Source organism: Populus euphratica, unplaced genomic scaffold, assembly GCF_000495115.2.
Source record: "Populus euphratica unplaced genomic scaffold, PopEup_1.0 scaffold97.1, whole genome shotgun sequence".
Taxonomy (NCBI): Eukaryota; Viridiplantae; Streptophyta; class Magnoliopsida; order Malpighiales; family Salicaceae; genus Populus; species Populus euphratica.
In genome coordinates, this window is record NW_011499981.1 from 311,478 (window position 1) to 326,090 (window position 14,613).

At 34.9% G+C, this 14,613-nt stretch overlaps 2 protein-coding genes across 3 annotated transcripts; both read left to right on the forward strand.

Annotated features, from left to right (window-relative positions):
- Window positions 1–525: 525 nt before the first annotated feature.
- Window positions 526–5,977, forward strand: LOC105139779 (3'-5' exonuclease domain-containing protein). Of its 2 annotated transcripts, none has more exons than XR_845041.1 (8): window positions 526–954; window positions 1,492–1,623; window positions 2,592–2,715; window positions 3,191–3,636; window positions 3,990–4,066; window positions 4,174–4,309; window positions 4,378–4,495; window positions 4,709–4,800. XR_845041.1 is itself a non-coding variant. In XM_011046380.1 (8 exons), the coding sequence occupies exons 1-8, from the start codon at window positions 568–570 to the stop codon at window positions 5,802–5,804; spliced, it is 1,563 nt and encodes a 520-aa protein (XP_011044682.1). In that variant the 5' UTR covers window positions 526–567; the 3' UTR covers window positions 5,805–5,977. The 2 variants fall into 2 exon arrangements, 1 of the variants encoding a protein (XP_011044682.1); XM_011046380.1 differs by lacking the exon at window positions 4,378–4,495 and adding an exon at window positions 5,748–5,977 and having other exon boundaries at window positions 4,709–4,912.
- A 3,075-nt stretch (window positions 5,978–9,052) lies between these two features.
- On the forward strand, window positions 9,053–13,107 carry LOC105139780 (ultraviolet-B receptor UVR8-like). Its single transcript, XM_011046382.1, has 6 exons — window positions 9,053–9,460; window positions 10,075–10,355; window positions 10,458–10,807; window positions 10,887–11,288; window positions 11,547–11,931; window positions 12,578–13,107. The coding sequence occupies exons 2-6, from the start codon at window positions 10,125–10,127 to the stop codon at window positions 12,818–12,820; spliced, it is 1,611 nt and encodes a 536-aa protein (XP_011044684.1). The 5' UTR covers window positions 9,053–9,460; window positions 10,075–10,124; the 3' UTR covers window positions 12,821–13,107.
- Window positions 13,108–14,613: the final 1,506 nt, after the last annotated feature.

Sequence of the window (14,613 nt, forward strand, 5' to 3'; positions counted from 1 at the left end):
TTGATGTCGTGATATTTTTTATTTTTTTATAAATAAACTATAATTATATTTATGTAATCTTGTTTTCTATAATGAAAATATATAATTAACAAGGTTGCTTGACTATCATTAATATTCTCTTTATTGGTCTTTCTTTCCTTTTCCTTTTCCTTTTTTTTTTTTCTCATCACTTCTTTTCTAACTTGCAATTTCATGAAGAAATCACTATGAGAAGATGAGGTAACACCATAGCAAGAACAAAGAGAAGCTCTAACTGGTCTAAAATTGATTCTCCTAACCCTTAATATATATATATATATATAATTACTGAACATTAATTGAGATTTTAGACCAGTTTCTACGTTAATTGAGATTTTTTTCATTTAAAAATAAAATTACTGAACATTCATTAAGATGACCAGGGAAGGTTTCTAAAAGAAGACAAAAAAAAGGAAAAGTAATGAAAAGATTATAGTTTATAAAAAAAATATAAAAAATACATATATGAAGGGTCAAAGCCCAAAGCTTTTATTTTATAAATGGAGCGAAGAGCCTACACCTTCTCTAGTTCTACCACTCGTTTTCATCATGGATCTCCCAAGCGAAAAGCCCCTCCAAATCCACCTGGTCAACTCAACTGAGTCTCCCGAGTTCACTCGGCTGACTCAGTCCCTGACTCGCTCCTCAATCATCGGTCTGGACGCCGAGTGGAAGCCAATTCGAGGCCAAACCCACCAGCCCACCTTCCCAACTGTGTCACTCCTCCAACTCGCTTGTCAACTCGGTCATGACTCGGACGAGTCAGAAACTTTCCTGCTTGACCTGCACTCAGTCCCTTTACCCTCAACATGGGAATTGTTGAGAGAGACTTTTGTCTCTCCTGATGTTCTGAAATTGGGTTTTAAATTTAAGCAGGATTTGGTGTACTTGTCCTCAACATTTTGCTTACAAGGTTGCGATCCTGGTTTTGATAAGGTAAAGACTCGGTTTTCCTATTATGTTCTGTTTGATTTCCAAGAAAATAACCTTATTTTTATTGTTTTTAAGTATTGTTTTTGTTTGTATGAGGTAATTACTGAATTTTTCTATCATGGTTGTTTGGTTTCGGAGAAAAGAACCACACCTTCACCTTTTAAGTACAGTTTATGTCTAGTTTGATATTATCCTCTATTTTGTTTGTCATCTATCTATCTGGAATAGCTTAGAGCTTAAAGTGCAATTTCTTTAATCTTAATTTATCATTATGAATAGGAAATAACAATAGGCTATTGTCTTGACATACAGTAAGTGCAATATTGATTAGATGATTTACTGGATAATGATGTGAATTTGGTGTTAATCCTTGTGTTAGAAAGGAATCGAATCAGAAGATGGTTATTGGTTTTTTAATTTCATTTCGTTCAGCATAATCTAGGATGTTATGGGAGATTGAGGAAATTTGTGGTCGTTGATTAAAGAGGATTGATTGGACTTTGTAAAATTTTTATCAATTGTTGAACACTGGCTGAATAGGTGGAGCCGTATCTGGACATCACTAGCATATACTATCAGATGCAACATAAGCAACAGGGAAGGAAGGGACCGAAGGAAACCAAGAGTTTAGCAACTATCTGCAAAGAAGTACTGGGAATTTCTCTTTCAAAGGTATGGTGATCAATGCGCAAGTTTTTGTTTGAAACTCTGAATGACTTAATTTGAGATTTATGGCTCCTATGTTATCCTGTACTGGAAATGCGCTGTTATTAGAATGCCTGTTTATTTTATGTTATGGAAATCTTTGAGATTTGTTTGTTCTATATATAATATCTATTCTCGATGCTTATTCTCAAACTTCCACCTAATTAGCCAAGTATATATGGTAAACAAGCACAGTCTGTATAGAAGTATGGTGAATGAAATGGCTTTGATTTGCTGTAACCGGGTTATTAAAAATCTTGATGATTCAGCTTTATTCTGCATTAATTGTGAAGACAAAACTACTTTTCTCTTTGGTCAAACCAGTTAATTTTTAACCTGTTGATATTTTTTTTTGCAATGTTATAAATTTGCATTGCTTTTATTAGTTTTAGCATCAAATTTTTAGTAGTCTATTTCTGCTTAAAATCTGTACCAGCTCATAGTTTATAAATTTACCCTTGCATAATGCATGAGATGAACAATTATTGCACTGGTTTATGATAACTATGGACTTGGAATGAATGCCTTTCTAATCTAAAGTTGCACTGCTCTACGAGGACCAAACCATTACAGCTATATCTAAGCTGGTTTAGATTGATTTCAATTTCAATAAAATGATTACAGGTGTATAAATCGCGGGATATAGATTTTCTAAATAGACATGTAACTTGCTGCTTTCTTGTGCTACTTGGAATCTCTAGATTTTTTGTGGTGTTCTAATAGCGCACAACTATAAATGTCTGACTTTCTTTTTAGGCATGGATGCTACATCTATAATTAACTTAATCAAATGATATGCTTCTTCCAATTTTCCTAATGCATTCTGGAGGATTGAGGAGTTGACTTGTTGGATTCCATAGTTCTTGTGGGGTTGGATTTTAATTACTGTAATTTATAACTGAGTTGTTAATTTGTAAAATCCATGTCTTCTTTAGGAACTTCAATGTAGTGATTGGTCACATCGTCCTCTTACAGAAGAGCAAAAAACATATGCAGCTACTGATGCACACTGCTTGCTCAAAATATTTAATGTCTTCCAGGACAACATTGTCAAAAAAGGTTCGTGGTGGTTGAAAGGTTCATACTTACAATTTGTATGACTTACTGAATTCATAGTTTAGGATAAATTTAGTATGATTTGTTCTCCAGCTTGTTGACTGGTACTTCAGAGCATACTTGTTTGAAATAATGTTTTAATGCACACTGGATAACATGTAAGCCTTCCCTAGAACTCCATTAAGTTGTATTGGCCCAATTGAGCAAAAACACATGTTGAAGCAAGTTATTCAGATACCATAAGCAATGTTTGCAAACATGTGGATGATGTGCTGCAAAACATAGCTCAGACTTCTCTTGTACTTTTGAGTGCATGGTCTTAGTCAAAGATGATTAAAACATGGGATTTTCCTGTTAACAGAGCAGGTGTATTTACAAATTTAGAGAGATTGTTGATGGTTTGATCTCTCTTCCTCTGATGTATATGAGGCCTATGACATTGTTTGAACTGGTTGTTAAAGTCTTACTTGTACTGCAGGCAATTCTTCTGACGACATGGTGGAACTGCATTCTTCTGGTGTAAATCTTGGGTTGAAAGAAATTCTTGAGAAGCATGATATTGATGATAAAATTATTAGGATCAAATATTTTGAAGCTTCCCATATCTTCCAAGCTACTGTTTCTTCAGAACACTGCCAAAGAATAGCTGAGGTGGATGTGGCAGTTTCCAGGACATCATCCAGAAATACCATGCCTATGAATGAATCTCTCCTGAAGATAGTGAGAAAATATGGTGAGAAAATTCTGTTGAGAAAATCTGACAGAAAACCAAAAGCTGCCAGAAAGAAAGTGAAAAAACACTCTTCACTCGTTGCAGTTACCAGAGAAAAGCAGCTGGACAATACTGGTGACTGGCAAGGCCCTCCACCATGGGACTTGTCCTTGGGTGGTGATGGATGCCCTAAGTTCCTATGTGACGTGATGGTAAAAGCATTTCTGTTTTTTTTCCTGTTTTTTTTTTTTTTTCTATTTCTTCCACTATAAAATTTAAGCTTCCAAAACAAGGCGAAATTCCAATAAAAATGGTTTAATTACATTTCAGTTTCCTGTGCTTGCAATGGTCTGCAGTCCACACCTTTAGGTGGCAGCCTTTCCTGACAAGGACGGGGCAATTTGAGATAGGGCTCAATTTAAAATTATATCAACTAAAAATAAGAAATAAATGCATTATCCTATAACCATTCTAGGAAAGAGAAGTCTGTATTTCCGCTAGATGTAATAATATTCACACTCTTTTGTTCATAATAAACAGGATGCTAAATAAAGTATTTGCACAGATTGAAGGCTTGGCAAAACATTTACGGTGTGTGGGTGTGGATGCAGCAATCCCAAGTTCAAAAAAACCAGAATCCAGGTATTTAGAAGGGTGCACATGATTGTTTGTAGTTATTTATTATGTCTTTGAATATCTTTTGGCCATGAGAAGTGAAAGCTATTCACTTCGTTGTTCGTTGTATTCAGGGAGTTATTGGATCAAGCATACAGGGAACAGAGAGTGCTTTTGACACGAGATGCTAAGCTATTGAGACACCAATATTTGATAAAGAATCAAATCTACAGGGTGAAGAATCTTCTTAAAAATGAACAACTACTTGAGGTACATAGTACATGCAAACATACAAGTGTGTGCAACTCTAGTGAAAAACAAATTTGCTTTGCATTTAGCACCACAATTTTAAGTACAAGAAACAGGGAAAAGGTCATTTCTTGTGAATTGCCTAATGGTTGATTTTGCGTTAAAGTCTTTCACGGACTAGCACCATTGTCTTCATTTGTGCTTAAGGTTCTTCTCACCATACTGAGTCTCTTTTTGCATATTATAATACAACCAGACATCAATGGTCTTCCTTTTTGGTATGTGTTGTCAATATGTCCATGACAATCTAGGCAATGTTGTGCTGTTGTAAAGGCAGAGGATGAATACATGCAGTTTATTTTTTGTTAATTGAGAGTAATGAAACATGATTGTAGAGGCTAAAATTGAAGAAGTTTGCAGGTAATTGAAACTTTCCAATTACAAATTAATGAGGATCAGTTGATGTCAAGGTGCACGAAATGCAATGGGAGGTTCATTCAAAAGCCGCTGACAACAGAAGAGGCAGTTGAAGCTGCAAAGGGTTTCCAAAGAATTCCCGATTGCTTGTTTAACAAAAATTTAGAGTTCTGGCAGTGCATGGAATGCAATCAACTTTACTGGGAGGTAGTGCTTAGTAACTCAGTTCACTCCCGCTTGTTTTAATTATCTTCCAAAAATGGTTTCACCACTTTCAAAGGATCAAACCTTAAATAGTTGAACAATCTTTGAAGGAGGAAGCTGGTATTGTCTAGTAAATTTGTAATATGCAAAATGATACTAGTCCTCTATTCCCACGAAGCCATTTGAAAGTTTTCTGTGCAGCTTCACCTTACAATTCACAGAAGTAACATGAATGCATTGAGCATCTAAGGTGGCAATTAGCATTAGATATTAGATATAGTGATCATAGCTTGAAGTACCGTGCAGAGAATGAAATGGGACAAGGTGCTCATGAGACCATTGAGTTGTACCAATACAGGATTGATACAATTCAAACATCCTTGTGAAAACATTGAGGGTAGGGACTCACTGGACCTTTTAGGAGCTGAGTGTTATATGTACTAATGAGATAGCAGTATGTTCACTTTAGCAACCAATAAAGTGCTTGCAGTTGCATGCTCTTGTTCAATAGGTTGACTTTTGCATACCATACTTCCTCTGAGGAATCACTACAGTATTAATGTTCCATTAACAAATGTGTAGTTTCTATACTGATGACTATTATTGACTGAAACAGATTCATGGTCATTGCTGGGCAGAAAAACCTGTCCTGTGATTTGTTTTATATATTATGCCAAGCATGCATGCATGCAACTTGACACATTATACTCTCCCGTTTGGTTATTTCAGTTTCCAGTCGTCTCTATCTTATGATTTTATTGTTACTATAATTTGCGCATGCAGAGATATATGTATCTAGATTTTGCTAACTTGGATGACGTGCTTGTTAATATCACAGGGAACACAATACCACAATGCAGTTCAGAAGTTCATCGATGTCTGCAAGTTGAATTAATTTCAACAATTTTTGTGCAAGTTCATGAGTAAATTATCTTGTTTTGCTCGTATCCTGTCATTCAAGTACAGAATTTCCCTGATCTTATATGTATTTGAAAAGCAATCGTGACTTGAAGATAAAGGTTTTCCAACACCCTTTCTTGTCTTGCGAAGATGCTATGCCTTTTCTGTGATCGTTTTATCTTTTCCCTTCCAGTGTGCTAAGAAGCCTGCATCCGATGGCATGATGGCATAATTCAAGATTAGGATTAAAAGGATAATCATAAAAGTTGAAGGCTCGCACAGATTATATAATTGGAGGTTTTGGAAGGAAACAAGGAAAATTCAGGTAGGTTGAAAAGAAAGAAAAAAGTTTTGATGGCCTGGTACTATAACTTACAAGATCAAATAGTGTTTGTTTTGCAAGGAAATGAAGAAAAGCTTGGGAAATGAGGAAAAGAAATACAATTTGGAATAAATTAATATATAATTATTTTGTATCCTAACGTTTTTTTTTTCTTCCGTTTCATCATCTCTCCATCTATTTCTCTGTTTGTAGATGAAAAAAAAAAGCAAGATAATAGCATCACACGACATTTATTTTAGTGTTTATTTAGTGTTGAAGTTGAAACTTTAAATAAAAAAAATAATTTTTTTATTTTAAATTAATTTTTTGTAATATTTTTAGATCATGTTAAAAATAAATTTAAAAATATATATATTTTTTATTCTGCAATCCAATTCAGAAACACTCTCAGCTGCAACCCAACAAATTCAGATCACAAGCAAACTAGAAACATTAAAAAGTTGCAACTCACAAGCAAACTAGAAACATTAAGAAGATGCTTTATTTATGTTCTTTTTCCTGGAGCAAGGCATGTGTGAAAGAGTTGATTCTAATAAAAATAAAAATAAAATCATGTTTTAATAATAATAAAAAAAAAAAGCTAAGAGATTAAGAACTGTGTGTTTAACCAGGTTGGTTAGTAATCAAACGAGTCACAGTGACCTGGTAGATCCGATGAGCTGTTCTGAATTTTATGACTATGATAAATAAGTTAAAGTTTCCATAATTAACAATCATGGAAAACCCAAGATCAGTGCACACTTCACCTGTAACATTTTCTGTCCGGGCGACCAAAACCAGTAAGCTTCCTCTGCTGTAAAAGTCTTGTCTTCTCGAGCATGACTCCCCGCCCAGGTGTGCAATCATGCGAGGCCTGTCTGTAAACTTTGAAGTATACCTGTCTTCAACGTGGCAAACAAAACCATCGACCATTTTTCGGGCCATAAAGACATGCAGCATGGTTCATTGATTCTTACAGTAAAACACCTGCCCAAATGGATCCTGGCTATCATGTTTGCTTTTACTGTAAGATTTTAGCCATCATATTTCCAGTCTCGCTCAAGAAAATCTAGGGTTTTCCCCATTTTCAGATGGCTGTTTCAATTACTACAACTGATCTTTATGTGCTTGGACTTGTCATGAAATAAGAGTACAAATCTGTCCATCCAGTAACTTGCTGACTCGAAATTTAATTTGAATTGAGATTATTTCAAGCTAGTTAAAAGAATATTTTTGTTTCGGGTTGGCGACCCGGGACAGGGTTAGAGCTATGGTGTCTAGTGTTTTTTTTCTTTTTTCTTTTTTCATTTGTCCACACCTCCAATACCTTTTGTCACTGTGCATGAGGTGCCGTCTACTGGCAGATACCCCATGAACAGGAGGTGTTGAAGAACAGGACACAACATGACTAAGCAAAAGCAAGTTCAGTGTTTGGCTCAGCGGTGAAAAAAGTTTTTTTTTTTTTTATTATACTTGGGTTCGAATTTTGGTATGTATACTTATCACCCCATGGTGCCTTACATACCTACTAAATTTGTAGGGTATTCAGTGAGTTGTGAGAATTAGTCGTGGTGTACGCAAACTGACCTGAATACCTCATATAAATAATAATAATAAAAAAAAAGCAAGTTCAAAAGAATCAAAAGCAAATTCAAAAGAAGTGATGAATGCTTTCATTTTTATATTTATATTGTTTGGATGAATTGATTTTAAAAATAAAAAATATTATTTTTATATATTTTTAAATAAAATATATTTTAAAAAATAACCCTTACTATAATAAACAACAATATTATATTCTTTTAATCAAGAAATTAATCTTTTTTTATATTTAATAATGACTGTGATTTGTAAAAAATATTTTTAAAGAAAACTATAAATTATAATTTTTTTATACCCAAAGTTTTATGAGAGAATTTTCAACGTAACTCATGTAAGACAGTGAGATATCCTAATTAACCAAATATTATTAAAAATAATGCAATTTTGACTATATCCCACCACGTTATTATACAGGTCCAGGGGTTATAGGATGAGCACTGAGTATGATTTATTTTTTTATTTAACTTTACAGCTATTTTTTTCACGGCTCAAAGGTGGAACTGGCGATGTCAAGTCACTCGAATTATTTATATACCAAAGTTTTTATGAAAATCACATGCCTAATAGTCCACAAACATTGAGAATTACAAGAGCAGTCCAAAGTAAGAAAGAGAACCCAACAGCCTGCAGTGACTTTGCCTATAATTCTTCAGTGATGACTTGTTACGAACGGAAGCTCGGAGGCACTGTTGCGTGTTGGATGACTTTTACTTGGTAACTCTGCTAGCCATGAAGGTGTCTTGGGGAAACCAATTTGCCCACCAAATGCTAGCATGATTCAAAGAATATTCTTCGTTTTTCACGCTATGGGTTTTCAATTTTATTCATTTTTTTAAATCCTTGTTATTAGTTATTTATAGGCTGATAATTTCAGATTTTAAAAACACATAATTTTTTTAAATAATATGGCTGAATTTTATTTGGAATTGTGGTTGAAATGGAGGTTGGGTATCATTTAATTTTTATATTTGATATATTAATGTAAAAGTTATTTTCTTAATTAAAAAAAAAACTATAACCACATTCACACTATTTATATATAATTAAGGTTATCAAATTTGATGATTTTCCAATTGAAATGTAATTTAAAAAGGAATTTCAAACTCAGCTCAAATGCACTGTAGAAAAACTACAGGAATTAAAGGGTAAAATGGAAACTTTCAGAAAATAAATATAGGATGATATTGACAAGTTGAAAGTATAGGGATGGAAGTGTAGCATGGATGCATAGATATGTGTGAAAATATAAATTACCCGGAATTTTATGGAGGATATATAGAGTTTTCATGTGATCTCACCCTCTCTATCATCATCCACTGCACATCTTTCTCTCCTAATCGATTTCCATTTGTTTCTCCCTCTCCCTCTCCCTCTCTCTCTATATATATATCTAATCTTTGATCATCATCCCTCATATTTTCTTCAGATTTTTCATCCATTGATCTCCTTTTGGGATTTTCTCTGCTTTGTTCTTTGATCAATTCAAAGCAGAGCTTTCACTCTTGAAACAAACTTGTTTTTTCTTGCTGGTTTGGTTCACTGGTAATTGTCTAATCAGATCAGGGAAAACAGGAGAAAAGATGGGATTTCTTGGAAAATTTTATGGGGGCTTTTCTTTTACCATTTGTTGACTTGTGGGCTGAGAAATTAAAGAAAACAAATAAAGGATCGCAGAAACAGAGGATATTAGGTCGGAGAAGCAGGAAGACTGAGACTTTGAGATTTTGGTATGGGTTCTTTGATAAATTCTTGAACTTTATGGTGTTTTTTTTGTATAGATCATAGGGAAAATCCATTTGAAATGGTAAAGTTAAGCATGCAAGTAACTCTTACTCCTTGGTAAAGCCTTTATCGTGAATGATTAGTGTGTATTTCATGCATCATGGTGATGATGATGGTGTTGACGATGAAGGACCAAAATTGAAAATTTATACAGTTTTCTGCACCTGATCATCCCAGGGAGCCACCGCTTTTAAGGAAAAGGAAAAAAAATTGCCTTTTGAAACTTGGAGACTTTTTTTTTAGTTGGAATGTAAAGATGATTGATTTACTAGTAGTTGCTACTGTTGGTTCGATCAAAACATGCTGCATCAATGATGATGCCAGCTGGTTTGGATGGGTGGTTTATGTTAGCTTTGGAGGAGAGTTCATTTGCATGTGTTTTATTTTGTGGGTTTGAGAATTGAAGTTTGCTGATTGATTTATAATTTTAGGTAAATACATCTTGGATGAGATTCTCTCACTGTGTAAATGTAGTATGAAACACTGAAGTTTAAGTCTTTATTGCTATGTTGGATAACAATGTGGTGATCTTGGCATCTGTTTGTCTGTTTTTATCCAGCTATTTAATTCCTCTACTTTGCCAAGTTTGTGCACTGCGATCATTTGGCAATGGCCATGGATTCCACAACGAGTGGAACCCCTACTATACAATACCATAACATCACTGATCAGCCTGTTACAGCCATTGTTGCTGTTCCTGTCTCAACGTATCAACGAAATCAGCGTCATTGCTTTGGGGACTCGATTCCTGGAGAATTCCCCCTAGCTGCCAATCCATCAATTGTCCTCCATGTTCTCACCACATGTAACTTGGATCCTCAAGATCTTGCAAAACTAGAGGCAAGTGATATTTTTCCTTAACTTGTGACTGTGAAGCTTTTTTTTTTTTATTTCGTAGAATTGATGGTGCTGCTGATTTGATTTCCAATGTACATATTGCAGGCAACATGTTCCTTCTTTAGGCAGCCAGCAAGCTTTGCCCCCGACTATGAATTATCCATGTCAGAGCTTGCTGCTCTTGATATGTGTCAAAAAAGAGCCATATTTAAGCCAATGACACCTGAAGAACGCCAAGATCTGAAACAAAGGTGTGGGGGCTCATGGAAACTGGTCCTGAGATTTTTGCTGGCTGGAGAAGCATGTTGCAGGAGGGAGAAATCCCAGGCAATTGCAGGACCTGGTCACAGTATTGCTGTGACATCGAATGGAGTAGTTTACTCCTTTGGCTCTAATAGCTCAGGACAACTTGGGCATGGCACCACTGAAGAGGAATGGCGACCTCAGCAAATCAGGTATGTGTTGTTAGTTGAGGAAAATGGAAAGGGTGATTTCTGTGCTATAGAAATTTAATGGATCTTCACTGTGTTGCAGATCCCTGCAAGGCATTCGAATTATCCAAGCAGCTGCTGGGCCTGGCAGGACAATGCTGATTAGTGATGCTGGGGAGGTTTATGCCTTTGGAAAGGACTCCTTTGGTGAAGCTGAGTATGGAGTTCAAGGAACTAAAACTGTCACAACTCCACAGCTGGTTGAGTCCTTGAAAAACATATTTGTGGTGCAAGCTGCGATAGGAAATTTCTTCACCGCTGTATTGTCCAGAGAAGGAAGGGTTTATACGTTTTCTTGGGGCAATGATGGCAAACTTGGTCATCAGACCGAGCCAAATGATGTTGTACCCCATCCTTTGTTGGGGGCACTTGAGAACATACCAGTGGTTCAAATTGCTGCTGGATACTGTTACCTTCTTGCTCTGGCCTGTCAACCTAGTGGCATGTGAGTTGCTCCTTGTGTTTTCCATGAGACAACATTGCAAAAGAAAATACTAAAAATTTTCTTAGGAACTTACTCTTTAACCAAGGATAAGTATAAAGGTCTGTTTAAGAAGTAACTGTTATTGACAATTTAATATTTCAAAATCCTTGATTTAATTCTATCATGTCTCGTCCAACTGTATGGTCATGACTGCTATTGAATTGGCTACAACAGCTTAGTAGTCTCTAATCTTTGTGCTATATTTTGGATGTATATCAGGTCAGTATACTCTGTTGGATGTGGCTTGGGTGGGAAGCTTGGACATGGATCAAGAACTGATGAGAAGTACCCACGATTGATAGAACAGTTTCAGCTTTTGAACCTTCAGCCAATGGTGGTTGCTGCTGGTGCATGGCATGCTGCCGTGGTAGGAAGGGATGGACGGGTTTGTACATGGGGTTGGGGCCGCTATGGGTGCTTGGGCCATGGAAATGAAGAGTGTGAATCGGTTCCTAAGGTGGTTGATGCATTGAGCAAGGTCAAAGCTGTTCATGTTGCTACAGGGGATTACACAACCTTCGTGGTATCTGATGATGGTGATGTATACTCATTTGGTTGTGGTGAATCTGCTAGTCTAGGTCATAATGCTGATGATGATGGACAGGTCTGGCCCTCTTCTGTTTAATGCTATGTTTATATATAGATAGATTTTGTTTCATTAATGTGGAAAGAAAGAAGTTTGCCTAATTTCCTGGTCTCATGGAACAAATCTTGAACACACTCAGCCCTTTCTTTACACCTCCATAGCATAATTTCGTTGCATGAAGTGTAATTTAAGATCGATGATGTAAGTTGTTAATTGCTGACTACTTTATGCAGTCTTTACCTAATTACATCATTTTTTTTTTCCATCTTAGCATTAATTGGTGGTCCCCTTATTTGCTGGGGATATTCTTGCTTTCCTTTCAATTTTACAACTGTTTCTCTGACATGCTAACTACCAGCTGTTTAATTTCCTGATATTAACGATTTGTGTGCCACTGCCATGTGGAAATTAACCATATTTAGCAAGATATTGAATGATTAACCTTATGGTTGGTATGTAACCACTGATATATAATGTTTACTGAAAAGGTGATTGCGACACGACAAACTGGCAAAGCTTCATGTTGTGTTGATTGATTTTAGAATCTCTTTAAGTAATTTGATTGTTGTCTTGTCTTAATATGGCCATGATTCTAAAATGCTATCTTTGAATATTGATGCGTGCATGAATGTGGTCCTTCAACTTATAATTTTTTTTTCTACAGGGAAATAGGCATACTAATGTCTTAAGCCCAGAGCTAGTAACATCGTTGAAGGAGGTGAAGGAGCGAGTGGTGCAGATCAGCCTAACCAACTCCGTATACTGGAATGCTCACACCTTTGCTCTCACTGAATCAGGGAAACTTTTTGCATTTGGTGCCGGAGACAAAGGGCAGCTTGGCATGGAACTTGTTAACAACCAGACTGAAAGGGGGAATCCAGAACTAGTGGACGTGGATCTAAGGTAGAAATTAACAAAATGTCGTCCCCTCTGCTCCTTCAACCATGCTAGTATAATTTATCATCATTGCACATTGCATTTGGTGTTTAGATTTCCTTGTTTATTGTGTACATAGAAACAGAAAAGAACTGTGAAGATTCAAGGCTAGGTAGTAATGGCCAAAGCTCAACCATGTATATGATTCGACATTTAAAAAGATGGTTAGTGTTTGGGCCACAAGTTGTTAATAGTTCATGCATTGTTTAAGGAAGGTTCGTTAATAACCTGTTCATGTTGATTTGGATTCCTGATTCATTTCATGTTCACTTGACTGTTAGTAGTGGTGAGTAGGTTTTACAGATTTGGGATCATCAACAAAATGCATCCCAATTACTCCAACCACGGTGGTCGGCGAATCGACAATTCCTCCCATCTTGGGCAGGTTTGTTTTCGCAATTACTGATGAAAGTAGTTTGTTTTTCTTTATTAATTCAAATTAGGGATATTTTTTCCCAGTTGATTCTTCGAACACTTTTAACACTTAAGTATTCCATGAACAAATAATTAGATAGTGGTATTATAGGGTGTCTTGAAACTGGTTGAATCTGTGTCTTTAAAAAAATTATTATTTTTGGATTAACTAACATTAAAAATAAAAAAAATATATTTTTATATATTTTTAATTAAAAAAATTACTAAACATATATTTTTGGTCCTTTATGAGCCGATGCCTATATTGCCCCAAATTTGAAAAATACAGTTTAAACCTTGTTTCTAATCAAACTACATTGTAAATATGAATATTCTTATTTTCCAATGTACGTGAACCACAGGCCATACAAGTGGGTCCTCCGATTTGATCACACTGTGCATGGTTTTCCCAATCAAATCAAGATTAGCCTTGCTAATCAAGAAATATTCTTCAACATAAAGTAGGTCAAACATTCATGTCTGCCTCCTACTCTGATATCCCAATATATAATCCACCATTCCGTACATTAGAAAACCTAAATCAAGTTTGATTAATTAAATTGTTAATTATTTTCAATTATAATTATCTTTAAATCAATTTTTACTCTTCTTTATTAAATTTATCATTAAGAATGCTGACCATCCCTTGCTTTGGGGTTTAGAAAATCCCCAACTCTTTAATTTTTTATAATTAAATACTTTGCATTCCCTAGAAATATTTTTGATAATTAAATACTTTGTACATGAGAATACTGTATCTTGTATTTCATAAACATACGGCAACAGTTAGGTATTACAGTTTCAGATTTATTGGAAATTGGATTAAAAGGAGATTTATTTATTTATTTATTTATGATTTTGTAATGCCGTAACTTTATGGATCATACAAAGGTACTACTCATGGACGATTATAATGGATTTTATTTTCATGTAAGTATAATATCATCAAAATCGAATAAAGTGATAAATCTTCCACTCACTGGTTCATTCAATCGATAAATGGTTATTTATTCAACTACCAATTCATTCTTTTGTTTAACTAGTCTGTAATTCTATATTCTTCTCCTAGCATCATTGTTTTGGAGAATTTTTAATAAAAAAATCAAATTGGATTTTTTTCTGTTCAGTTGACTTGTTATAATATATTTTAATTTGCTTTATAAAGTGATATCTTATTTTCATAATTAAAATGATATTTTAACAACGATTAAATCAAGTTATTTTTTATTTTTTTAAGAAATTATTTAGGTTTTATGACCTGAATAATGAGTCTCTATCTCATGATCCTGATCAAGGATTTGATATGTTAATCTAATTGAATTAGTTTTTTAATTAATGTTTTAAATTTTA

Excerpts from the sequence above, each read along its gene's own strand:
- LOC105139779 (XM_011046380.1), top strand. The coding sequence starts at position 568 with ATGGATCTCCCAAGCGAAAAGCCCCTCCAAATCCACCTGGTCAACTCA. Across the intron at positions 4,067-4,173 it reads TCAAAAAAACCAGAATCCAG|GGAGTTATTGGATCAAGCAT; the intron begins GTATTTAGAAGG and ends CGTTGTATTCAG. Across the intron at positions 4,913-5,747 it reads GCAATCAACTTTACTGGGAG|GGAACACAATACCACAATGC; the intron begins GTAGTGCTTAGT and ends TTAATATCACAG.
- LOC105139780 (XM_011046382.1), top strand. The coding sequence starts at position 10,125 with ATGGCCATGGATTCCACAACGAGTGGAACCCCTACTATACAATACCAT. Across the intron at positions 10,808-10,886 it reads TGGCGACCTCAGCAAATCAG|ATCCCTGCAAGGCATTCGAA; the intron begins GTATGTGTTGTT and ends ACTGTGTTGCAG. Across the intron at positions 11,289-11,546 it reads GCCTGTCAACCTAGTGGCAT|GTCAGTATACTCTGTTGGAT; the intron begins GTGAGTTGCTCC and ends GATGTATATCAG.